Source organism: Myotis myotis, unplaced genomic scaffold (assembly GCF_014108235.1).
Source record: "Myotis myotis isolate mMyoMyo1 unplaced genomic scaffold, mMyoMyo1.p scaffold_m19_p_3, whole genome shotgun sequence".
NCBI lineage: Eukaryota > Metazoa > Chordata > Mammalia > Chiroptera > Vespertilionidae > Myotis > Myotis myotis.
In genome coordinates this window covers 35,075,801-35,100,918 of record NW_023416335.1, presented here as the reverse complement: position 1 = coordinate 35,100,918, position 25,118 = coordinate 35,075,801, and the positions used below count along the sequence as shown (strand labels likewise).

At 39.7% G+C, this 25,118-nt stretch overlaps 1 protein-coding gene across 2 annotated transcripts; it reads left to right on the top strand.

The window, feature by feature from the left end:
• The first annotated feature begins 7,779 nt into the window (after nt 1-7,779).
• On the top strand, nt 7,780-24,490 carry METTL21C (methyltransferase like 21C). Of its 2 annotated transcripts, XM_036296776.1 has the most exons (5): nt 7,780-8,059; nt 9,196-9,275; nt 20,050-20,216; nt 20,919-21,036; nt 24,087-24,490. In XM_036296776.1, exons 2-5 carry the CDS (start codon nt 9,254-9,256, stop codon nt 24,488-24,490), a joined length of 711 nt encoding a protein of 236 aa, XP_036152669.1. In that variant the 5' UTR covers nt 7,780-8,059; nt 9,196-9,253. The 2 variants fall into 2 exon arrangements, with proteins under 2 accessions (XP_036152669.1, XP_036152668.1); XM_036296775.1 differs by lacking the exon at nt 7,780-8,059 and having other exon boundaries at nt 9,179-9,275.
• The last annotated feature ends 628 nt before the right edge of the window (nt 24,491-25,118 follow it).

The following is a 25,118-nucleotide window of genomic DNA, read 5'->3' as shown; positions in this document are numbered from 1 at the left end:
CTTGGTTGCAGGCTCAATCCCTGGCCCCAGGTCGGGGTGTGTGTGGGAGGAAACCAATTGATGTGACAGCATTGTTTCTCTCAGTCTCTTTCCCTTCCTTCTACTACCTCTAAAAATAAACAATAAATTAAAAATAAATTAAAAAAATTAAAAATTAACTTGGCACGTATTTATTTTTCAATGTGTTACATTTTTCTAGTGTTTTTTTTTTTTTTTTTTTTTTTTTAACTTCATTGAATATTTCCTTGTACTCACAGGCTTTGTTCATATTGTTATCATACAATGCCTGATGCTTTCTGACAACATTAGAAAAAAGGAAAAAGGATTTATATTGATCAATATTCACTCTTAATACACATCCCTCTGACTTTCCAACCTAGATGAGGAGAAAAATATCCTTATTTCTCATTTCACAGCAGTGGCAGTTATATTCAACTACACCAGCGATTCTCAACCTGTGGGTCGCGACACCTTTGGCGGTCGAACGACCCTTTCACATGGGTCACCTAAGACCATCCTGCATATCAGATATTTACATTACGATTCATAACAGTAGCAACATTACAGTTATGAAGTAGCAACGAAAGTAATTTTATGGTTGGGTCACAACATGAGGAACTGTATTTAAAGGGCCAGAAGGTTGAGAACCACTGAACTACACAGTCTTGTCACCCACTGCTTCCCATTTCCCTCAGGGTCCACTTAAAAGGACAGCCAGACAGAACCTCACTGCTGCAGCATACTTGAAGAGTATATCTGCTGTGATTAGGAGATGTTAATGGGGTGGATGATTCCACCTGTGAGCATTACCTTTATGGTAACCTCTGTACTGTGATGTTCTCCTTTTAATGTTCTTCAGTTGTTCTAAGCTGAAGAAGGTGGCCGGGGCGGGGGTTGGGGTTCAGGGCTGTAGTTGAACAGGTGTAGGTGGGTTAACTTTATAAGTGGCTTCTAGAGGTTGATTATTGTTAACCAAGTGGCCCAGCCAAGGTAAGTTTGTGATTACTGTGCCTTTTCTGGCATTTTGGTATTTCCATCTTTATTTCCATCCCTAAGTCTTTAAATAGTTGAAAATCTTCAATAATGGAAGCTAAATACAAATAATACCTTTTAACAATCTTTGACCCCTGGATGCTTTTTGTAGGCTCTCACTTATATTTACTTTTCAGCCCAACTCCCCAAATACTTGGACTACAGCTGCTGTTTTTCTTTGCTTACTATTTATCCCTTTCTAATTTGAAATATGTCTTCTGCTTCTGTCAGTCTTCTCTAGCAGCCTTCTTCTAAAGTCAAAAATAACATCCATACAAATAAACTTGTCTTAATGCTTCTTTTCTGTGGAGGTATTTGAAGCAGAACAGTTTTGGGAGTGAGGGGCAAATTGACTATGTTTTTCTCATTTCTCAAAACTACTTATAATGGGGAGTTTTCCACATACGTGTTTGTAGGTAGCATAATAATCATCCTGCTAAAGAAATTAATTTTGTTGCCTTTGATTAATTTACATTTGTTTTGCCCTGTAATAGCTGGCATGAAGGCTAAGCTGCTGTAACAGAGATGTTCATATACAATGGCCTGAACAAGCTGGAACATTATTTACCTCCTACTCAGTGGTCTGGCCCCTCTGAGCTGGTTATGCAGTTGTGTACCATGAGGTCTCAGGTTCAGCCATTACCTAGTCTTACTTGAGTGGCCAACTGGGTCACACTACATCTGCATTTCTACCTGATGGAAGAGGAAAGAACCAAAGTCCAGGGCAAGCAGAATGTCTTATGTTAAAGGTGACTAGAAAAATCACTTTCACTTCCATTCTGTTGACCGAATTGAGCATCATAGTGAGAATCTATTAGAAATACTCAAAAATGTCATGTACCCAAGAAGAGGGAGAAAAGCGATATTCAGGACTATTAGTAGCTTATGCCATAGGTATAGTATTTCTAGGACAGTTTGATATATCCTTTTTTCCTCAAAACTTGTGACCAAGGTATATCCTTTTATAAGGGAAGCACCTATTTATTTTTTAATATGTTTTGATTTCAGAGAGGAAGGGAGAAGGAAGAGAGCTAGGAACATCAATGATGAGAGAGAATCATTGATTGGCTGCCTCCTGCATCCCCACCTGTACCCCCCACTGGGGACTGAGCCCACAACCTGGACATGTGCCCTGACTGGGAATCAAACCGTGACCTCCTGGTTCCTAGGTCGATGCTCAACCACTGAGCCATGTCAGCCGAGTGGAAGACCCTCGTAGAGATGTTAACCAGTTTTACCAAATTCACCCATCTAGTATGAAAATGTAGCCTGAACTAAAATCTAATTTGAAATTCAAGGTGCTGTTTTACTTATAAAATAGCCTACTTAAAACAAACATCAGCAAAGCAGATTTATTGTTATTCAAAGCAAGTTGGTATACCTATAACTTATTTAGGATGATTACCATTGTCTACAGTTTTTTTCAAAATTATCTTTCAGCTCAATATTTTCATTAGCTTTCTCTGCATTGAGCATTATATTGCTTATATTTTTAGTTCTATTTGGCTCATTTTTATAGATTCCAGTTCTCTGGTGTAATTCTTGTCATCAATTTTTGAACATTTTAATCACCATTACGTTGAAGTCTTTATAAAACAACTACAGTATCTGGGTTACTTCTGGGTTTCTATTGTCTCTTTCTTGGTATGGCTAATAAATTTTGTCTGAATGCTGGACATTGTTCAGTAAAACTTGTAGTTGGCCTAGAGCAGTGATGGCAAACCTTTTGAGCTCGGCGTCAGCATTTTGAAAAACTCTTAACTCTGGTGCCCTGTCACATATAGAAATTTTTTGATATTTGCAACCATAGTAAAACAAAGATTTATATTTTTGATATTTATTTTATATATTTAAATGCCATTTACAAAGAAAAATCAACCAAAAAAACGAGTTCGCGTGTCACCTCTGACACGCGTGTCATAGGTTCGCCATCACTGGCCTAGATCTTCCTCTAGAGAGGATTCCAGAAGGTGTTCTGGCAGGTAGCAGATGGTATGATCACCTCATTTGAATATGAACTGAGTGAATTCGTATTCTTTGTAAGACTACATCTTCTAGTCTCCCCCCCCCCCCCCAACTCCCCATTTCCTAAAAAGTAATTTTTGAAAGGTACCACTGACAGCCAGGTGTTCTCTTTTGAGCTTTGCTTTGCTTTTATCCACTTTATGCCTAGAAAATTAGCCTCTTGCTCTAAGCATCTTACTGAGCAAAATATCTTGAGTGTCATGTTAGGCTTTCTTCTCTGTCCCTTTCTGGGGACTTGGACTCACAATTCCTGGTTACCTTGCCAGCTCAAACATTATTCTTTTGTCTTCCCAGTTTTGTGTGATTGCCTTTAACTCTTTTGGCATCCTTCCTTGACCTCTCTTTGACTTCTTAGCCTCTTTGCACCAATAATCAGCAAAAGTATGGAATTCTTATCTGTCTTAGCAGCTCTCTGATGTCTTCTGATTTATGTGTGTGTGTGTGTGTGTGTGTGTGTGTGTGTGTGTGTTTGAGAGAGATAGGGAGAGTTTAAAATCTGCTTTTCTAATTCTCAATATAAGCAGAGCCATAAGCTACATAGAGCTGGAGGCAGAAGTCTCTATGTCTTTTTTAGGGGGTAAGGGGGAGAGATCAACCAAAGGACTTACATGCAAGCATATAGGCCTAACCAATGGACATGGACAATGGGGGGGTGAGGGCATGAGCGGGGGCGGGGGTAGGGGATAACGTGGGGATAAGGACACATATGTAATATCTTAATCAATAAAAAATATATATTTTTAAAAAAGATAATCATTGTCATGTCAATTTAGATCACAGATTTTCAACTGGTGTGCTGCAAGAATTTTTAAAACATTGATACCTGACCTCTCTCTTCTTAGATTGTAAAAAAAAAATAAAATAAAATAAAAAAGACAATAGGCAACACAATAACCATTCAGTGTGAATGAATTAAAATTATACCTATTTTGCCCGGCTGGTGTGGGTCAGTGGTTGAGTGTCAACCTATGAACCAGGAGGTCATGGTTTGATTCCTGGTCAGGGCACATGCCCAGGTTGCGGGCTCGATCTCCAGTAGGGGCCATGCAAGAGGCAGCCAATCAATGATTCTATCTCATCATTGATGTTTCTATCTTGCCCTCTCTGAAATCAATAAAAAAAGATATTAAAAAATTATACCTATGTTTTATCAGACCAGTAAAAAAAATATATATATATATATATATATATATATATATATATATATAATTTTTTTTTTTTTGGTGTGTTGCAGAATTTTAGAAATTAGCTTATGTGTGCCATACGATGAAAAATGAAAAGCACTGCTTTAGATGATTTAAGAATTCTGCTTCTTAGGAAATCCATCAATGAGGTTTCATAACCTTTAAAATAGATCCTTGAAAAAGGTGATGTTTATTCACTAAATGAGTCTTTATTCTTGTTTTTAAAAGAGCCATAAAGAGAGAATGCCCTCTGCCTAGAATTAACTGCCTATGAATAAGTTTAAATTGTTTAGAAATTTGCAGTTTCCAGAATGTTTTTCAGCTATTACACTCATCCAACAAATATATTGTGTGTTATTTATAATCCTGTTTTATAGATAAGGAAGCCAAGAAACACATTACAATAATGCCTAAAAATCACAAGCTGATTATTGACAGGAATAACTAAAATTGGGCTCCCAGACCACTAGTCCTGTCCTATATATTAACTTGACCTCAATTCAACTTTGTGTACATTATGGTACGTAAAGTACGTATTCCTTAGGACCTGCATTCACACTCCTGAGTTTATTGAACTTTACAACATTGGTTTTGTTACCCATAGTAACTTACTATTAAGGATATTTTCATTAAGAATCCTATCTAATAAAATAGAAACATGGTAATTAGCATACGACTGCTACCCTTCCCATTGGCTAATCAGGGCGATATGCAAATTAACTGCCAGCCAAGATGGCGGCCGGCAGCCAGGCAGCTTAAACTGAACATGAGGCTTGCTTGCTTCAGTGACGGAGAACTCCAACATTCCCCACCTGCCTTGCTGGCCTCTGAGCCTGCAGTTTAAGAAACATTGTAACAAATATAGAAGCTAAACAAAACCCCAGAAACCAGCTTTCAGTGAGCTGGGGTCTCAGAGCTGGAGTTGATACAGAGTTTCGATTATAGAATGGAAACAAACCAGATACCTGCTTTCAGCAGCTGAGGCCTAAGAGCTGGAGCCTCAGAGCTAAAGCTGGCCCAGAAAAAAAAAAAAAAAAAAGAAAGAAAGGAGCAGTTGGGAGCTTCAGTCCCAGCCTGAAAACAGCCCTCAGCCCCTCACCCAGACTGGCCAGGCACCCCAGTGGGGACCCCCACCCTGAAGGGTGTGTGACCAGCTGTAAACAGCCATCATCCCCTCATCCAGGCTGGCCAGGCACCCCAGTGGGGACCCCCACCCTGAAGGGTGTGTGACCAGCTGTAAACAGCCATCATCCCCTCATCCAGGCTGGCCAGGCACCCCAGTGGGGACCCCCACCCTGAAGGGTGTGTGACCAGCTGCACTGAAGGGTGTGTGACCAGCTGAAAACAGCCATCATCCCCTCGTCCAGGCTGGCCAGGCACCCCAGTGGGGACCCCCACCCTGATCCAGGACACCCTTCAGGGCAAACCAGCCAGCCCCCACCCATGCACCAGGCCTCTATCCTATATAGTAAAAGGGTAATATGCCTCCCGGCACCGGGATCAGTGTGACAGGGGCAGCGCCCAAACCCCCTGATCGCCCTGTGGCTCTGTGTGTGACAGGGGGCGGGGCCACAACCTCCCTATCTGCCCTGCTCTGTTCCCCGCAGGGGAAGGCGCTCCAACCCCCTGATCGGCCCTACTCTGTGTGTGACAGGGTGCGGCGCCCCAACCCCCCCACCCCACGGGCCCTGCTCTGTGTGTGACGGGGTAGAGCCATAACCTCCCCATCGGCCCTGCCCTGAGTGTGAGAGTGGCGGTGCCCCAATCCCCTGATCGGCACTGCTCTGTGGGTGATAGAGGGCAGCGCCCCAACCCCCACCCCCCCACGGGCCCTTCTCTGTGTGTAATGGGTTAGAGCCATAACCTCCCCATCGGCCCTGCCCTGAGTGTGAGAGTGGCGGTGCCCCAACCCCCTGATCGGCCCTGCTCTGTGGGTGATAGAGGGTGGTGCCCCAACCCCCCCGACCCCCATGGGCCCTGCTCTGTGTGTGATGGGTTAGAGCCATAACCTCCCCATCGGCTCTGCCCTGGGTGTGACAGTGGCGGCGCCCCAACCCCCTGATCTGTCCTGCTCTGTGTGTGACAGGGGGCGGTGCCCCAACTCCCCTACCGGCCTTACCTGTGAGTGACAGGGGGGAGCTCCTCAACCCCCTGATGGGCCCTGCTCTGTGCGTGACAGGGGGGAGCTCCCCAACCCCCTGATCGACCCTGCTCTGTGCGTGACAGGGGGCAGCGCCCCAACCCCCTGATTGGCCCTGCTTTGTGCGTGACAGGGGGTGGCACCGCAACCTCCCCATCGACCCTGCCTTGAGTGTGACAGGGGACGGTGCCCCAACCCCCCAATCGGCCCTACCCTGAGCGTGACTGAGGGTGGCATCGCAACCTCCCAATCCACCCTGCTCTGTGCATGACAGGGGGTGGCGCCCCAACTCCCCAATTGGCCCTGCTCTGAGCCCCACCAGCGGCTGCACCTAGGGATTGGGCCTGCTCTCTGCCACCCGGGAGCAGGCCTAAGCCAGCAGGTCATTATCTTCCGAGGGGTCCCAGACTGAGAGAGGGCACAGGCCGGGCTGAGGTACCCCCCTTCCCCCCGAGTGCACAAATTTTTGTGCACTGGGCCTCTAGTAGAATATAATGATGAAACCCCTATGTTGAAAACTGCCGTATGATGAAATAAATTAGATGGAAGAGGACAAAAATGTATTTCACTTATGTGGAATATAAAACAAAAAGTAACAAATGAGCCCTAACCGGTTTGGCTCAGTGCATAGAGCATTGGCCTGCGGACTCAAGGGTTCCATCTTCGATTCCAGTCAAGGGCATGTACCTTGGGTGCGGGTACATACCCAGTAGGGAGTTTGCAGGAGGCAGCTGATCGATGTTTCTCTCTCATTGATGTTTCTAATTCTCTATCCCTCTACCTTTCTCTCTGTAAAAAATCAATAAAATATATTTTTAAAAAACAGTAACACATGAACTAACAAACTCGTAGAGACAACAGAATGGTGGTTACCAGAGAGAAAAGGGGGTTGGGTGGGCAGAGCGAAGTGAGTAAAGGGGTCAAATATATCGTAACAGAAGGAAACAACTTCAGGTAGTGAGCATGCAATAGAGTGCACAGATGTTCAATTATAATTTACACCTGAAAATTATTAACCAGTTATCCCAATTAATTTAATTTTAGAAATATGTTTTCAGTGAACAGGGATGTTTATATGTACTCTTAAATGCTACTCTGCATGCAAATGTGCAGGTGAACGGGTGGACACAACCCTTAGCCTTCCTATTCTGAGTAGGAAGGAATCCTGGTAATTTGATTCCTGCGTCCAGAGCACAACAGCACGCATTCAAAAACATTCTGATGCTAAGAACGATGCTTGCACCCAGACAGGTGACATGAAAAATACGTAGCCTCGGTTTCTTAGAATGTCGTAACTGAAGAGTCTTAAATAACTCTTGGCATCAAATTAAAAGATGGATCGCTTTGCCCAAATAATCTTCAGTCACTTGCAAGAGTGATTTATATTCACCTATTTAACCTTAGCTGTATTCATGAGACACTTACATGGAATATTTCTACTGTTCTTCAGGCCCCTTATTCATGGGCGTTCCCCGACCTCATTGCTATATAACCAGAGGCTCTGAGCTGCAGCTGTCAGGATCCTAATCCCTTCTGCAAGGACTCGAGGAATTGCTGCCAGTGTGTACAGTAGCAAACTGCGTGCTCGCCTTTCGGGCACCATCAGAGGTCTCAACAGCAAAACAAAAGTTGTGGATGATTCTTTTTAACCTTCCAGAATTTCAGCTAACTCATTTAGGTATGTCCAGACTTAACATTTAGTAAATGTTGACCTTCAGGCAGACATGTATAATAAAGAATGCTCTCTTTAATGGAAGAGAAACTAAAGTGGGAACAAGATGTGTGACCTCTCTTGCTATAGTTTAGCCATGTAACCTCAGGCATGTAATTTAACCTTTGGTTTTTCCTTATTTGTAAACTGTAGGGGAAATAATTTGTCTTCTAACTTACTGTAAAGAAAATGCGATGGCTATGAAAAATGTTTTGGGATCCTTGGAAGAAAGGAGTGCTATATAAATTAATGATAGTATTATAGTGATTATTATATGACTTAAAACAGATACAAGATCAAATCATTGCTTTCCAAAGTTGGAATAACAGTTCGTTTAAGCTAATGCACATGATATGCTCTATTTGAGAGGCATAAAATACTTTAATCTCTTCAGTTTTAAATATATTTGCTGAGATGGTATGGATTCTTTAAATTAGAAGCTACTCAGAAGACCATTTGTCAGGAGGGCTATTTGACATTGGGTATGTGCTAATGACACATTGATGGGAACCATGTGAACTTTGAATTTATTACTATGTAGGAAGCTTTATTTTAGATGAATACTATGGTTTTTACTACACTGAATGAAACCAATTTTGTCCCAATGCTTTAATTACTTCTTTTAAGATTGCTATGTAACTAGTCAATATAAATATGATGTCTTAACCAAAGGACTTGTATGCATACATATAAGCCAAACCAATGGACACAGACAACAGGGGAATAAGAGCATGAGGGGATGGGGGAGGTTGGGGGTTAATGGGGGGGATGAAGACACATTTGCAATACCTTAACCAATAAAGAAATTAAAGATAAAGATGATGTCTTTCTTGTGATAGCTGAGTTAGTCTCTGGTGAGGAATGTTTTATTTCTCCAGTTGCTTCTAAAATTTCTGACTCTGAAGCCTTTGTTTGAATTTTTTTATTTGTACTAGATAGATTGTGTTTCCATGGTATTCCTTAAAGCATGATGTATTAATATATGTGATTTTAATATGTTTCTGCTATATTTGAAGTTAAGCTTTATTTTGTAAATATAAAAGCATTCAGCACATTTTGAATTAATTGCTACTATTTGACATGTTAATGTATTATTTGCCTAGTTTTCAAGCAGTGATCAGGAAAACATCAATATATGGTCATCCATTAGTTCATCAATTAATGGATCCAGAAGCTCAAAAAGGTAAATTATTTTATGTTTCTGTATGTAATTTGACTAATTGGAAGATGGTAAACAACTAACAGAATACAAAACCTTACCTTTTCAGTGTTCATTAGTGTCTTAAATAGAGCTAGGACTTTTATCAATTACATATTATATCTTGGCTTGTGTTTGCTAACCCGTAAATATCTCTAATAGTGTTCAGTGTTTACTGATATCCCTACAGTCCTGATGATATGTTAAAGGTAATTTTTGAAGACAATAAATTAAATATATAGTCTTGCTAAATATCTTTTTTTTTTTAATCTGCAAAAATGGAATAATTCTTTTCCCAAGTGCTTTACATATGATTGTGATCTCTGAGTTACTTTATTTCAGATAAGAAGATTGTAAGGGAGATAAGAAGTCTTATGTAAAACTACATGTTTTTACTCATGCTTGGATGAAAGATGATTTTATACTCTGAAAACATTTCTCACCTTTGTTTATGGTCTCTCTGATGTATTAGTTAAAGGCAAATACATACAGAATGTAATTGACCTCTTGGTGAAAGGAGAATTTAAATTTGAATTCTACTACCAGTGTAGTTATTTGAAATGGACCCACCATTTTTATATCATCTTAAATAGCATGGCTTTGCTGGATTATGTCATATAATTATCCCCATTATTTTGAGATAAAAAGTGCAGACATACACTCTTGCCATAGACTAGAAGAATTATTACCATGCTTTTGTATCATACATTTTATTATTTTGGCTTCTTTCTCTATCTCCTTAATCTATACACTGTGGATGTTTTCTAAGAACTATAGTCCTATTTTTTCCTTTTTTTAGGCATGCCAAGTGGCCTCTACCTTGGTGAGCATATTTCTAGGCCACAAGAGGAGGGTGTATGCCCAGTGTTGGCAGCCTATGTGGCTTAAACACTAATGGTTTTCCTGTAGTGGTTTTTGTAAATCTAAACATGTAAAGTTGTAATCACTTAGAGAATCCAGCCATTTAGGTGATTTGAATGAAGAAACAATTTCTGTGCAGTTTACGAATACAATTACATCATTATCAACGATGCTTGGTATCATCTGTGTGTTCCATAATTTGGCACATTATGAAGGAAACGAAAGAAGTTCAAGGTAAGGTTGAGACAGAACTAGTATTAAAATATTTTACAACATGAATAATAAAAAAAATTCAAATCTTGCCACATTTGCCTTATTTTAAAATTATTCACTGCCTCTTTAATTTTTATAGGGTAAAATCAAGACTTAGCATGACATAAAGTGTTTTATTTCATGTTACTATCACGACTTACTATGGCCTCCTGGTTCATGGGTCAATGCTCAATCACTGAGCCACACCACAGGGCAATTATATTGCTATTTAAGAAACATATCAAACTATAATTGGAAGCAATATGTTCAATATACCAGTTAGAGTACCATCACACATATAATTACTAAAGATTCATTCATCAACACATTTTACGTGAAGTAAACTGAATAAATATATGCTAAATAAGACTAATAAATTTCCCACATATTGAATAAAAATAACTTAAATATAACAGTCTGTATCTTCCAAAGGAAGGTTTAAATGTCAAGTTTGAATGTCAATTGTTGCCCTTAGGGATGATCTGCTACTACTTCAAAAGCTCACAAATTCATACTTGACTCCAAGACCCAACGCTGCTCCTTAGTTCAGACTCTTTCCCATCTTTTGTCTAGATTATTGTATGTCTTCTAATGAGCTTCTAATTTAGCCTTCAGTTGCTGCTGCCAGAGGTAACTTTTTTTTGTTTTATTTTGTTTTTTCTTATTTAAAAAATCTGCCCTTTATTTTTTAAAAAATTTATCTTTATTGTTGAAAGTATTACAGATGTTCCCCCTTTGGCTCCCTCCTCCCTACTTCCTCAACCTCCCCAGGTCTTCACAGCACCATTGTCTGTGTCCATGGGTTATGCATATATACATTGTAGAGGCCCGGTGCATGAATTTGTGCACAGTGGGGGTCTCTCAGTCTGGCCTGTGGGATCAGGCCAAAACCGGCTCTCTGACATCCCCCAAGGGGTCCCAGATTGTGAGAGGGTGCAGGCCAGGTCGAGGGACCCCACTGGTGCACAATCGGAGCCAGGGAGGGATGCAGGAGGTTGGTCAGCTGGGGAGGGACTGCAGGAGGGCTCTAGGGCATGTCCGGCTTGTCTTGCTCAGTCCTGATTGTCTGGAGCCCAGCAGCAAGCAAACCTACTGATTGGAGGGTCTGCTGGTTAGTGAACATCATAGTGACTGGTTGACCGGTCGACTGTCTGCCCCCTGGTGGTCAGTGCACGTCATCGTGAGTGGTTGAGTGGCTTTAGCATATCATTAGCATATTACACTTTGATTGGTTGAACAGCCGACCAGACATTTAGCATATTAGTCTTTTATTATATAGGACTAGAGGCCCGGTGCACAAAAATTTGTGCACTCGGGGGGGAGGGGAGGTCCCTCAGCCCGGCCTGTACCCTCTCGCAGTCTGGGACCCCTCGGGAGATAACGACCTGCTGGCTTAGGCCTGCTCCCAGGTGGCAGAGGGCAGGCCCAATCCCTGGGTGCAGCCGCTGGTAGGGCTCAGAGCAGGGCAGATTGGAGAGTTGGGGCGCCGCCCCCTGTCATGCACAGAGCAGGGTGGATCGGGAGGTTGCGATGCCACCCCTAGTCATGCTCAGGGTAGGGCTGAATGGGGGGTTGGGGCACCGCCCCCGTCACACCCAAGGCAGGGTCAATGGGGAGGTTGCGGCGCCACCCCCTGTCACGCACAGAGCAGGGCCCATCAGGGGGGTTGGGGCTCCGTACCCTGTCACACACAGAGCAGGGCCCATCAGGGGGTTGGGGAGCTCCCCCCTGTCATGCACAGAGCAGGGCCAATAGGGGGTTAAGGAGCTCCCCCCTGTCACTCACAGAGTAGGGCCGATAGGGGAGTTGGGGCACCGCCCCCTGTCACACACAGAGCAGGGCGGATCAGGGGGTTCGGGCGCCACACCCTGTCACACACAGAGCCGCACGGCAATCAGGGGGTTAGGGTGCTCCCCCCTATCAGGCACAGAGCAAGGGCTGATCAGGGGGTTGGGGCACCTTCCCCTGTCACGAACAGAGCAGGGCAGATAGGGAGGTTGTGGCCCCCCCCCCCCCCCCCCCGTCACACACAGAGCCACAGGGCGATCAGGGGGTTTGGGCGCTGCTCCCTGTCACGCTGATCCCGGTGCCGGGAGGCCTCGTGGCTCCACTGATCCCAGTGTTGGGAGGCATATTACCCTTTTACTATAAAGGATAGAGGCCTGGTGCACGGGTGGGGGCCGGCTGGTTTGCCCTGAAGGGTGTCCTGGATCAGGGTGGGGGTCCCGCTTGGGTGCCTGGCCAGCCTGGGTGAGGGGCTGAGGACTGTTTTCAGGCTGGTGGGTGACTGAAGCTCCCAACCGCTCCTTTTTTTTTTTTTTTAATTCTGGGCCACCTTTAGCTCTGAGGCTTGGCTCCAGCTCTGAAGCCTCGGCTGCTGAAAGCAGGTATATGGTTTGTTTGGGTTCTATAATCGAGACACTGTTTCAGCTCCAGCTCTGAGATCCCAGCTGGCTGAAAGCAGGTTTCTGGGGTTTTGTTTAGCTTCTATATTGTAACAATGTTTCAAACTGCAAGCTCAGAGGCCGGCAAGGCAGGCAGGGAACGTTAGCTTCCTCCATCACTGAAGCAAGCAAGCCTCATGTTTGCTTCAAGCTGCCTGGCTGCTGGCTGCCATCTTGGCTGGCAGTTAATTTGCATATCGCCCTGATTAGCCAATGGGAAGGGTAGTGGAGATACGGCTAATTACCATGTTTCTCTTTTATTGGATAGGATAAGTTCTTTGGTTAATCTTTCCCACCCCTTTCCTCTGAGAATCCTCAGTCTGTTACATGCTTCCATGTCTCTGGATCTATTTTGTTTGTTCATTTTGTTTGTTCATTAGATTCCACATATAAGTGGGATCAGAGGTAAGCTTTTAAATATCAAATTTGATCATGTTATTTTTTGTTCTAATGATCTTTATTGACTCCACCTCACCATATAGAACAAAGGTCAGCATTGCCCACAGATCTGATCTCACCTGCTTTTTCAGGCTTATTTTCTATAACACCCCAACATGCATACGTTCCCCAGATATATGATGACTCTCCAGGCCTGTTTCCAGCCTTGGTGGATGTTTCCTCTTCCTTGACTTTACTTCCTTCCTTTTCTGCCTGGCAGCCTTCCCCATCCCTCCAACTTAGCTCAAATGTCTCCTTGAGAATGCTTCTCTAATCTGACCAACCAGTGAAATTTACCATAGCAATTTGGAAATATTTCTTTTATTGCACTTATTATACTTCACTGGCATTTGTTTATTTGTCTCTTCCCACTGTCATCCCAGCAGCAGACTTTGAGTCTAACTATTTTTTTCCCCCCAATGCATCCTGAGGAGTCTCAGTAAAAGATGAATTTTTTTCTTCTTAAATGTAGTATCACTTAATCCACTTGATTAAAGTTACAGCCTCTGTAAATTCTTGAAATTAAGTAGACATGTAGACAAAAAGTATGTTTGTGAAATCTCAGGAGTTAGTTTCAACATCAGGACAATATCTTGACATTACCTAGGCATTCAGAATTCTATCAGGGTAGCTTGTGACCATTTACTAATCTGAAAATATCTTTAACATATTTCTTCTTTTTAATCTCTAGATATTTCTTAAGAAGAATGACATTCAAGTTTGAATAGAAGATTCAACTGAGACAGTCTCTTTCATTTAGTTGAGGGTTTTTTACTTTAAAATTTCTGACAGGTTTTCATGACAGCCTGCTAATGGAAGCTTAAATTCACTTGTCATAGCTGTTAAGGACGTGTGTGTGTGTGTGTGTGTGTGTGTGTGTGTATTTCTGTGATCTGACCCTTCCATTTATTATTGTTGATACTGACCTTAAAAGTATAAAAAAGAATATGGATGAGCCTTTATTTTTGAAGGCTTGCTGCAATTCAGTCTTGGAAGTCAAATCTCTGTAGGACTTTCCTCTTAAGAAAATCATCATCATAATGTGGCAAAATCTTGCTAATTTTCACTTCATAATTAATTCTCAGGAGAACAAGAGCACCTGGTAGATTTTATTCACTATCAGCAAAGATTTTGTAGCAGGAAATGGTGATAAGATTTTTTTTATTTCAAAAAGCATTAAAATAGATAAGCTCAAGATAGCAACATAGTAATACTATCTTGATTATGTTTTATTTACAATCTGTTTTAATATTTATGTTTCAATATTAAATTCATTAATAAAATAATACACTAAGATTATAGTAGATAGCATTTATCGAGAGGTACAGATATGAAGTTTTCTGCTTTTCACAGAAGAAAGCCAAGATTCATCATTTTGTGTAATGTTATCCAGTTTTAGTTATTTGTCCTGGGGCCTGAGTGCTAGGTAACAAGGAGAGAATATGTATGTAAAAATTATTATTCAGAATTGTAAATTAAATTTCATTGCATGATAATGCTATTAATATTTTGAGACAATTCCTCTTCAAACCTACTCATTTATTAATCATCTCAAGATCCAATCCCATATTCAACAAATAACTACATGTGCACTTTGAGAGACATGATTTTTGTGTATTACATTGGGAGCATAGATTTCTCCCTTTTATTGCAACAAGGCTACTTTAAGGATATCCTCACAATGTGCAGCTCTTTTTATTAGATTCCAGTTCAGAGGTTCTTATCCTCAGCCTTAAATGGGTGATGATATTGTTATAATTTAATATCAAGCATGTCTTTTGGTTTAAATAAATAACTAATATTAAAATTATTACCTCAAAATCTTTAAATAGAAGTTAATGCTTAAAAACAGCAGTCAAAGTTTTAAGGTGGAAATAATTGTATGTGTGTCTATATTTTCTTTTAAAATCTCACATATCTAGACAAATTATGTTAAGTAGCCAAGTTTAGTATATTTTGGTTTCTTTGTATAAATTATGCTAATTTTTACCTGTTACTTCTTGTGGAATGACTGTAGTATTCAATAGCATTTAAGTACAAAAGAGAATATTGATATAAAACATTGTCAATTTAATTTTATTCAACATGATAATGTTTTATATATTATATGTGGTCATTATAGGCATGTAACTAATTTTGAATTACCATTTCTAGTAGGTAGAATTGTGATCTTTTAGAATGGATATGCAATTATTAGTAGTTATTGTTGTTTAATGAAATCTCTTTGAAGATCCTTTATTTTGGGGTATAAGTAATTTTCGTTTATAATATACTCACATATATATTTCAAGTCTCACTTCCTTATAAAGATAAAGATGTGGTCATTCTTAAAAAGAAATAACTAACTATTTTAGGAAGACAGTAAAAAAATAGAAATTATTTGTTGACACACTGTACTTTTTAGAACAAAAACACTAATCTGGTCAACTAACCTTTAAAAGAAAGTGCAAAGTCAGAGATGTCACTTCGTTGCAGTAAATATTCACTGGCAAAGTTTTTATATCAAAGATTGGAACTTTAGGAGATGCTCCTGGGATTTAGTGTACTCAAAAATCTATTAAACCCTGATACCTTAGGTGACTTGTCAAAGAAGTGCTGCATTTACAAGGAGGCCCAAGAGGGTATATTCAGCTAAAGGTCAAGGAAGCAATTAATGTTCTCTGCTTTTCCCTAAAGAACTTCCACAGCAAACATTGCACTCCCCCCGCCCCCCCTCATCTTAGCAAGGCAAGTGAATATAGTGAAATGAAAGTTAAAAGTTAAAATAAAACATATTACTAATATTATTTGGTTCTTATAACTCTTCCTGAATGTGAATGTGAATGCGAAATATATTAGAAGAGGGGCTCTTGCTGAAGAATATCAATTTTTCATCTCTCTGTTTTCTCTGCTCTCTGCCAAGAGTCCATCGATGTTTGTGGTCCTGGTGGAGTGGGATGGTAGATTGGGCCCTTCCTGTGGCGTGTAGTGAAGTTGGAATTCTTTGGGGGAATATCTGATTTTGTTTGGGTCCTAAGCAGGACTCTATTAAGGGGTTACATAATTTAGAACAGGAAATCATCTATGTCTTTCACAGGTTGACATGGTGTTCCTTCTTCTGTGTTTCATTGTGTTTTCCTTTCACCTCCATTTTAACAGTTGCCATATGACATTGCATTGTCCATTTGTCTGTTTCTGCACATCTGTCAGGTTCACCAGCACAAGGACTGTATCCTTGAATTTTTTCATTTTCAGTCACTAGACAGTGTGTAGGGTTTAGTGAATACTTGTTGAATGAATAAATGAATGCATATCTTAGCCTGTCATTTGAAACACTTCTCTCCAGTCTACTGAGGAATCTTACTCCCCGTTCCTTCCCTTCTCTTCCAAAGTCTGATATTTCTTTCTCTCCATTACTGGCTTCCTTTTGACTACTTTTATTTACTTTCTCTCCTACATTTCCTTAGCACATTTTATCTCTATGATAGCACTTCTCCACATGATGTCATGTAGTTATTTTATGGAGTCATAGAAATTTAGTTGTGCAGTGGCCTAGTCCAACTAGACCAAACATCAACCTGGTCTATCCCTAATATCTAGGAAGAATAGTCTTCTGGTTTCTGTTCGATAGCTTCTGGGGACTAATTACTTACTATGTTTTGAGGCGAGCCCTTTTGTTTTAGAAAAGGTTTGATTGTTAGAAAAATGTTAAAAATCTGCTTTATTGTAATTATTTCCCTTGGCTTCATATTCTGCTCTCTGAGAACATCACACACACACACACACACACACACACACACACACACACACACACACACACACACTCCAATCTCTTCTATTTGCTGCGCCTTCAAATTTGTGATAACTCCTGTGTTCCCTCGATTGTTTCTTCTTTCTGATGAAAATGCTGATCTTCCAAAACTGCCTTCATATGGCTGAGGGTCAACAGTCCTCACCTCCCAGTTGCTGCAGTTTTCAGTGCCCTCTAAACTGGGGCTTTCCAAACTGAATGTGCGGCTACAAATATGACCAGAGCACTTTCAAGTAGAGTTCTATACATCCCTTGTTTTAAAATTATATTGTTAACAAGGTCTGGTTATTTAGCTTTGTTGATAGTTGTATTTTCATTTTTGTCTCATATTGAGCTTGTGGTCAATTAAATGTGTATATCTTTTGCCCTCCACAAATAAGTCATCCTGAATGTGGACTTTATATTTGTCTTTATCAAATTTCATATGAAGTCCAATCCACTGCTATAGCCCATCAAGATATTTTGTTTCACATTCAGTTTTCTACTATAATTCCTCATTACACATATCATTTGAATATTTGATCACACTGTTATCATCAGTCAAACCAGTAACAAAAATGTCAATCAGAGCAAAGCTGCAAACACCCATTTATTAGAAAGGTGGGAGCCAAAGCCAAGTACTTAAGGGGTATTGTGGAAAAACGAACTTATATCCAATTCTTCATGGGGTTGGCATGAGGTACCTCATGTATTACTGAAGTTCAGACAGTTGTGTCTATGAATCTGTACTTTTTCCCGAGGGCAGAACCATGTCTGTCTGGCTAACAGCTGTCTTCCATCATCTAGCTCAGTGCCTGGCACATAGCAGGCCTTCAATACATATGGTTTTGTTGAAAAAGTAAATGGAACAACCAAGGAACAAATGTTCTGGCTTAAAGTTTTGTTTGTTTGTTTTTTGAGGCTTAGGTTTTTAAAATGAATCTTTTCTGCCCATCTCTTTCTCTTTTAAAGAACTACAAACTTTTTCCTTTCCTTTGTTTCCTTAGTCTTTATTTGCCACCTTCTCTTCTGTGGAGAATTAAGCCTGGATTCATTAGTGTTGAGGTTGGGGAAGTGGCAAAGAACAAAGACAAGACTTGAAGGATCAGGAATTGGTGTAAGAAAGAAATAGTTTCTCTATTAATTCAAATCTTATGTTAGATAGGTTAAACCTAAGACACACTTCCTTTATGAAGCCATCCCTGAGTAACCTCCATCATAGTGATTTCCCCTTTTTTATTTAACTGTAGAATCCACCCCCTGAGCATTATGCGGTATAATTGTATGAATTTAAGATGTACAACTTGTTTTACACATTGTGAAATGAATACCATAATCAAACTAGCATATCCATCACCTCACATAGTTAACATTTTCTTGTGTGTGTGTGTGTGTGTGTGTGTGTGTGTGTGTGTGTGTGTGTGTGTGTGGTGAGAATACTAAAGGTCTACTCTCAGTAAATTTTAAGTATGTAATACATTATTATTTTTTTAATATATTTTATTGATTTTTTGCAGAGAGGAATGGAGGGGGATAGAGAGTTAGGAACATTAATGAGAGAGAAACATCGATCAGCCACCCCCTACACACCTCCCACTGGGGATGTGCCCGCAACCAAGGTACATGCCCTTGACTGGAATCGAACCTGGGACCCTTCAGTCCGCAGGCCGATGCTCTATCCACTGAGCCAAACCGGTTAGGGCTGTAATACATTATTATTAACTGTAGTTACCATGCTATACATTAGATATCCAGGACTTATTCATCTTGTGTAACCAAAATTTTATACCCTTTGATCAGCATCTCTTCATTTCCCCCACCTCCCAGTCCCTGCCCATTCTACTCTCTGCTTCTATGAGTGACTGTAGAATTTTCAGTTGTACAATTCAATATTGCACAATCAATTATTTTTTATTATATGCTGATCTTACTTTATCATTTAGTTTTATAACCAAAATATCATTAAAGTTATAACAACAATAATAATAACAATAATATGTTGAGCCACATGTAATTGTAGACAAGGTGCTAAGTGCTTTGCATGCATCATCTTATTTCCAATCTCCCAACACTTTTTGATGTATGTTTTTCTATATTTCCCATTTTACAAATAAGAAATTGGAGGCTTAGAGAGGGATGTATATCTTGGTCCATAAATAGTTTGTAAATTCTTTGGGACTATTAAGTTCTTTTTAAATTACATCTTTTTAGTAGTTTAGTTTGGAACAACCAAAAAAGGAGCTCCTTTTTGGCTCCTTTATTTACAGGTTGTATGACTCTCTGAATCCTGGTTTTTTATCTGTAAAAGTGCAAAGAATAATGCATATCTTATAAGGTTTGTTGCAAAAATTACATGAAATACAATATACAATGTATTTAACATGGGCTGACATGTGAAAAAAGTGCTCAGTAATTGGTAGTTAATGTTGCTAATTAACTTCATGTAATGTTGATGTTATAGTACCATGAGTTATGCCCCCCAAAATAACATAAACATAAGTAATAATAAAATAGTACAAGAGTATATTGTTGGATGGTGTTAAATATTTTTTATCCTAATAAAGGCAAGTCATAAAGGATATGCATTACTGAAATAACTGAAACTGCATTATACAGCCAATGTGAATAGTTGGGTTCTTATATTCCATCACCAATATTTCTTTTGTCCTAGTTGAACATATTGAGTTGCCTTAAAATATATTGCTTTTAAAAACTATATTAACATTTGTTTCACATAATTTTGCAGAAATGGACAGTGGTGATTTCAACTTCAGTGAAATCAGAAAGATGTTGTCATCCTGATGTATGGAATGTTAGCTTACATCATGAGTCATTTTCAAATAGTTTGTTTACCTTACTAGTACATTGCACCTAAAGTCAGTGAATATTCAAAAGTAACTTAGAATAAGTAGAAACATTGCATTTCCATCAGGCTTTCCTTTTTCATTATCTTACTAACACAACTGTAACAATTGCCTTTTTCTTTTCCTTTCAGGAGACAGAGAAGACAATGATGACAAGAAAGTGGTTGCAGAGATCATGGCAAGGTGTTTTTTTCCCGCTCTAGTAACAACTATCCCCTGGGAAGGATTTCATTTTGTTGGTCATGAGATTCGAATTACTGAAGCCATGGATTGTTATGGTGCTGTTGTTTGGCCATCGGTATAATTTCATACAAAATTTGTTACATTTCAGTTATTTTCAGTCAGTTTTGTTCATTATTATGTACTATTTGGAAAAAGAAAATAGGTTTCATAGTTCTATTTTTTGACCTCAAACAACACTAAAACTTAGAAATCATGAAATTGGGAAAATGCTTCCACCAATTAATTCTACTTCTGACATGTAGGATTAATAAAATGTTGTTTGCATCTTGAGAGTTTTGTGACCCTAAGGGTTTAGAATTGTGAACATTTTATTTCTCATTTAACTGGCGCATTTGAGTTAACCAATTATAATGAAATGTGTATCAATGTCAACATGGAGAATAGTCTAAAATATTCTCCTTTACTAATTGTCCCATGAAGGGTTCAGACCCCTCACTGCTATTTGCTCCAATCTCACACATTCTTTGAAATGATTATTATTAGTAATTGCTTTCTTTAAAGATAATCAACCTAAGCAACTGAACTCCATATTTTCAGTTGTCTCTTTTCTCCTCAACAATTCCCAAAGACTCTTTCTAACCTAAATGTTGAGTCTTTGGAGGATGTACTTCTGTTGATAATTTTCTGTAGTTTTATCGATGTAGATACACACACATACATATCAAAGCATTAGTGGGATATTTATTTAGTAGGGTTTAATTATACATCAGTTATTACTGGCCAAGTACTATGTACTTTTTCTTTTTAACTTTCATAGGCCCTTGTTCTATGCTATTTTCTGGAGACAAATGTAAAGCAGTATAATATGGTTGACAAAAATGTGATTGAAATTGGAGCTGGAACAGGGCTTATTTCCATTGTGGCAAGTTTACTAGGTAAGTAGGTATATTTTTTATTATTTATTTATTTATTTATTTTGCTGCAAAAAGCTTTATTGTTTCATTTGGTCCGATGCACGGGAGAGGGCTTCAGGGTGGTCAAAAGAATGGATAGTAATTTCATGGAGAGGCTCAGGTAAAAGCCAGACACCAGGGGAATGCAGACGGGCCCCTCAAAGGCCTCTGGGCTCCAAAGGCTCCTAGTCGTGCTTGAGGGTGAGCCTTTCTAAGGGATACTTGCCCAGCCCAGTCTTTGGGCCAGCTGTTAGTCAGGTGTCGCCCATCTTCTTGATGAATTTCACCTCCTCATCCAGGAAGTGGTTCTCCAGGAAGTCACAGAGCTGAGGGTCTGCATGTTAGAACCCAAGGCATCCAGCTCTAAAACGGCCTGGTTCAGGTTCCTCTCCAAGGTCAGGGCAGCTTCCATGGCATCCTGAGTTTTGCCCACTCATCTTGGGAAAGCTTCAGCACATCCTGGAAGAGAATGCGGCCGCCACGCTTGTTTTGCAACTTTAAGAGATGCTCAGTGCCCTTTCGCTTCTTCTCTGCCAACTCGCACCCTCTGCCTCAAGAGCCACATCTTCCGGGTTGAAATAGAAGCCCAGAGAGAGGTAGGTGTAGGAGGCCCGCAGATACAGGTTGGCCAGACGGTTGACTGCAGCCTCCACCTCGGTGGAATAATTCTAACAAATTTGGCAGCTCACAGTTGTTCAGCAATAAGGAGTTAAGGTAGGAAAAAAAACTGGTGTGTTGGCTGGTCCTGGAGGTGGTTCTGAGGGTGGTGACTGGATAAGATGCAGGAGAGTGGCCGGAGGCTGGAGAAGGGGCATCCCTGGTTCTGTTCTGTCCAAAAACCATTGAAGCAAGAGACAGATCCAGGACTGCCGAGGGCACTGCCTAGGACTAGGTATTTTTGATTGAATAGTGTTTAAAGAATTTAATGATCAAATATCATTATCTGCTTTAACTATTCAATGTACTATGACCTTGGCCTATTTTTAATTCCTTAATTGTTTGAATGAGCTTCATCAAGACACTACAAATTTTAAAGTCACCTTACTGGTTTCTTTTAGAATTTTCTGTGAAGTTGTATTAATTCTTCTCAGGGAATGCTAAGTCACAAATGTATTCTAATTTTGAGGTGCACTTAAGCATCCTGGCTGGCTGCTAGAGGAGATGCGTGAAATACTAAGTATAGGCAAAATCGACTCCTGCTGACTCTCATATTCTGTATCTAAATTTTAGCCCATTTTAACATTTCCATGTAGCCATATATTTCTTTTGGGTTTTGAAGTCCTCTGCTTTTATGAAAAAGCCCTGTTAGAATCGAGAAGGAATATTAGAAATCATGTCTGCTTTTAATTTTATGTATTTGCCCTTGGCTTTATTTTCGCAGTCAGTTTCATTCTTCTTTTGCAACCTCTTGTTCTCTCACCAGAATCTTATTTTCCAGTTAAATGTGTGATGGTCTCTATGCATGCTTCAGCCTGCTCTAGTTAAGTCTTTTCGTTGTTGTTGTTACAGATTGATTGTCTTGATTTAGCTGCCTTTTCTGATATGTGCTACCCAAATCTTAATTTCCTTGATCTTCAGAAGTGCACACTCGCCACTCTAAAATCTTGAGAAGAACTCAAGATTTAGCAATTTATAACTTTCTAAAAACTGGGAAAATATAGGACCCTTGAAGTCCTCCTCAAATATATATAATTTCTCTGTCCTGATATTGCTTTCCAAAGTCATCATTCCATTTTGTATGGATAGAGTCTAAGGCCCTATTGAAGGTTTCCCTATCTAGGAGCAGAATTTGTGTTTGGGCTGTCATTTGTTTCATTAAAAAGAATTATTCTTTCAGTGTGCTTGTCTATCTAGACAAAAATATCAAAAGATTGAAGCTTTCTTTAGTCAGTATTCAAAAAATGGTGGTGTTCACTTCTCTAGACATAATGATATTAATAGTTAGATATTTTACACTCACTGTAAGTAAGGGTGAATTTCTTTTCTTGGGGTTTAAAAAATATTTGTAGAAAATGACAGAGCACCCACATTAGAGTTGAAGATTCATATTTCTGTGATTCTATCAATGATGTGCATATTTCCCTCCCATTTTAGTATTTTCCACAAAATACAATTAATGGCCAGAGGAACTTACCATTGGGACTAAGGAATGGATTCTAAACTGGTCTGGGCTGAACTAGACTTCTCTTCCAGTTCTGCTTTCCCATTGCTTACTGAGTCTGTTTTTGTCTGATGATGTGGAATTGACCAATCCTAGATTTATTTACACATTATTTTCAGGCTCTACTGCTGCTCAAAGTTTACTTTAAGGGCCAAATTTTATCGATTATTGGACCTTCCAATTTCCTCCTGAAAATGACCACCAATATTCACTTTTAACTAGGAAATGGTTTATGTTGTCTTCATCTGAGCATTCTGTTCTGCATCTGTGATCTTTGGCTGCATGAACACTATATGCAGCTTGACTTAAAATTAGGTCAAGCTGAAAATTTGGGCATAAACATGAATGTCATGATACTGTCAATGTAATGCCATTGAAAAGTCTTTCCTCCCCCCATTTCTCATATTTTACTACTTGCTATTCAATGATAGGATGCCCAATGTTGTATACACTTGTTCAGCCTCACAGGACTGGGGCTCAGAATTCTTTTAGGGAAGAAACTGGTCATCTTTCAACAATGACTTTTGATTGTTCCAGCAAGGATACCAAATCTTTTTAATTTCCTTTTCTCTTGATTAGTTTTTCCTAGCATTTAGTAGATAAATAGAAAATAACAGCAGCAACAACAAAGCAAAGAAGAAAACATTGGAACAGAAAAATGGAGTGCAAAAGTACCATGGGAATCGAATTTTGTTAAGGGGAGGAATAAAACTGCCCTAGCATCATTTTTGAAAGGGATTTCTCTGCTGTGTGTACTGACCATTTTTTTCCTTGGAACTAGCAGTTGTGCAGAATTGCAATATGCATGTAGGTTTGAAGCTGGATTGTTTATCCCATGAGGGTTACTTTTCTACTGCCCTTTGCTTCACAGGTGCACATGTGACTGCCACAGATTTACCTGAATTACTTGGAAACCTGCAATATAATATATCCCGAAACACCAAAATGAAATGTAAGCATTTGCCTCAGGTTAAAGAACTCTCCTGGGGCATAGCTTTAGACAAGAACTTCCCCAGGTCTTCCAACAATTTTGATTATATCCTGGCGGCTGATGTTGTCTATGCTCATCCTTTCCTGGAAGAACTCCTCATTACCTTTGACCATCTGTGCAAAGAAGCTACCATCATCCTCTGGGTCATGAAATTTAGGTTAGAGAAAGAAAATAAATTTGTAGATAGATTTAAGGAGTTGTTTGACCTAGAGGAGATTTCTAGTTTCCCTAGCTTGAATATTAAGCTGTATAAAGCTATGAAGAAAAATCGAAGGAGTGCATGATATCCTCAAAGGAGGACTTGGAAAGCAAAGGCAATTTCTAGTAGATGATGACTTTAAAGAAGACCCTGGATAAGATGATGCAGCACTGACTTTCTCAAGGGGGAACACATGCGCGCGTGCACGCACACACACTTAAACACACACACTTACACACTTGCTATATCCAAGATAGCAATTTTCCAATTTATAGCACATGGGTTTGGAGGATGGAAAAATCATACTATGTGGTTAGGACATTGGTTAGGACAATGTCTGCTTTTTTAAATTCCTACTTCCATAGAACGCTTTATTATTATGATCATTGTAATAAATAGTGCAATTATTGTTATTTTTAATGGGTAACTGTAGAATGGTGGTTTTCAATAATGATATCTAAAAAAAACTTACATTATTCTCTCGTTAAAAGTAAAGAAATAAACTATAGTGGGATATGCAAATAAATCTGAATGGTAATAAATATACCATTACCATAATATAATGGTAAATGTTAGATTATTGTGGTTTTCGTTAGTGCCAGCCTATAGGCAGTCTATCATCTCTGGTTGGCAGGGTGGGCCTTCAGCACAACCTTTGAAATCAATCAAGCTTGTGGATTTGAGGTTATAGGCAAGGACATTTCACTCTGGTA

Coding starts and splice junctions, on each gene's coding strand:
- METTL21C (XM_036296775.1), top strand. CDS start 9,179: ATGTATTATTTGCCTAGTTTTCAAGCAGTGATCAGGAAAACATCAATA. Junction 20,217..20,918: donor GTGCTGTTGTTTGGCCATCG/GTATAATTTCAT, acceptor TAACTTTCATAG/GCCCTTGTTCTATGCTATTT. Junction 21,037..24,086: donor CATTGTGGCAAGTTTACTAG/GTAAGTAGGTAT, acceptor TTTGCTTCACAG/GTGCACATGTGACTGCCACA.